Here is a 1,997-nt window from a genome sequence, read left to right on the forward strand (position 1 = left end):
GCGATGACAGCAGACTCTCAGCCAAAAGTTCTAATTATCAATATTATCCAAACTGTATATGTGCTCCGTATAATTCATAGACGATAAAATTCTATTAATATGTAGTTTGCGGTCGATTCAACATTCTCCAATATTTTTAAAAAAATTGTTTTAAAAAAACTATTTTCTATTATAAAATTGTTTTGCTATTTCAATTATCTATTATTAATTATCAATATAATTGAAGGACGACGGAGTTTGTAAAAGTTAACATAAAAATTTTTTTGTACAATTTATGTTTATATCTATTTTTTTTTTTTCAATGAAACCATTTATACATTTTTGGAGAATCTTAGAACACATAAATCTAACTATATACATATTCAGGCATTCACAGATGATTGTACCATGATTCAATAATATTAAAAATCTAATATTAAAATATTGCCTGCTGAAAAATATTTTATGTGTAAATATATATTAGATAATCTATATATACTAGAAATAAATAAAACACTTTGAAATTATCAGAATAGTGAGAATTATTAGATCAATTTTTGATCTAATTATCAAAAAATTCTCATGTTGAATCCTATATATATTCTTTTACATCGATTTTCGTTAATTCAATTTATTTAAAATAAAATTTATTTAATGGAAATGAATAAAACTCTCGTGCTAAAATGCTAAATTTATTATATCACAATAGATTTCATTTTTTCACATATTTGTATAGAATTTTTATGATATACTATACACAAAGTGAGATTAGATTGTATTTATTGCAGGATCATGTGCACCATACTTAAGACATTTTGTTTACAATAGCTGTATGCAAAGATTGCAATTGACCTGCCCATTTATCAAGAGCATTATAACGCGCGGCGCATACCGATTTCTTATCCAACTCAAGAACTTGATTTACCTGTAAAGAATATAACAACTGAATTTATGGTATAATTAAAACTCAATTGTAAATAGGACAAAAATATCACCTGATCGATACGACCATGAATAGTATTGTCCAAAATACAAGATACCAGGAGACTTTCCACTTCAGAAACATCAATGTTCAATTCTTTGCTTATGAAAGGAATATAAATTCTAGTATATGGTCTTATCAACTTGATTAGAACCTAAAACAATTGTACATATTAATAAACTATCAATATACTACATTGATATCGCTCGATAAACAGAGTGTATCAATTTAGGTTTTAGATATTTTAATAAATTACAAAACATATTTTATAAAAGATATACCTGTGTACGTATATTCCGTAATAAATCCTCGATGTGTTCTCTAATAAAGGGATCACCCATAATATTGTTTCTATTTTGTTTAAGGATTAATTCAAACTGATTAATATCATTATTCTGATAACTGACGACTAAATTCGTCATTGCTAAAATTTCAGGATCGTTCTTGTATGGTTTTGCCTCTTGTGAATCAAATGGATTAATACCAGACTTCATTAACCTAAGAATGCAATTATAAATATATCAATTGTATGAATACAATATTATAGACCATAATTATAGACAACAAAAGATAATACTTACATATTGCCAAAACTAAGTACTTTAGACATGTTGTACGTCTTGGCGAACAGACTCGTCGTATTTTTAAAGGCTTCGAAAAAGTCAGTATGAGCTCTTTCAAATTCACCTTCCCTTAAATGCATCTTGCCTCCACATTCTAAAAACAATATCATACAAATGTTATTTGTTTTTTTAACACCCCCACCCCCCACCCCCCCCACCCACCCACCCACCCACACCACACCCACCCACACCCACACGCACGCACGCACGCACGCACGCACGCACGCACAGCACGCACGCACGCACGCACGCACGCACGCACGCACGCACGCACGCACGCACGCACGACACGACCACACACACACACACACACACACAACACCACACACACCAACACAACACCAACACCACACCAACTCCACCAATAATCAATATATAAATTAGATAATTTTATTTCGGCTTTGAATTATTAC

At 30.8% G+C, this 1,997-nt stretch overlaps 1 protein-coding gene across 1 annotated transcript in view; it reads right to left on the reverse strand.

Annotated features, from left to right (window-relative positions):
* Positions 1–655: 655 nt before the first annotated feature.
* alien (COP9 signalosome complex subunit 2 alien) overlaps positions 656–1,997 on the reverse strand; it is a 3,357-nt gene continuing 2,015 nt past the window's right edge. The window contains 5 exon segments of the mRNA XM_089080059.1: positions 656–904; positions 975–1,115; positions 1,243–1,459; positions 1,539–1,589; positions 1,591–1,678. Coding sequence (XP_088936185.1) covers positions 785–904; positions 975–1,115; positions 1,243–1,459; positions 1,539–1,589; positions 1,591–1,678 — 617 coding nt within the window. The 3' untranslated portion in view covers positions 656–784.

This window comes from Pogonomyrmex barbatus, unplaced genomic scaffold (genome assembly GCF_055798465.1).
Source record: "Pogonomyrmex barbatus isolate J1 unplaced genomic scaffold, ASM5579846v1 scaffold3, whole genome shotgun sequence".
NCBI lineage: Eukaryota > Metazoa > Arthropoda > Insecta > Hymenoptera > Formicidae > Pogonomyrmex > Pogonomyrmex barbatus.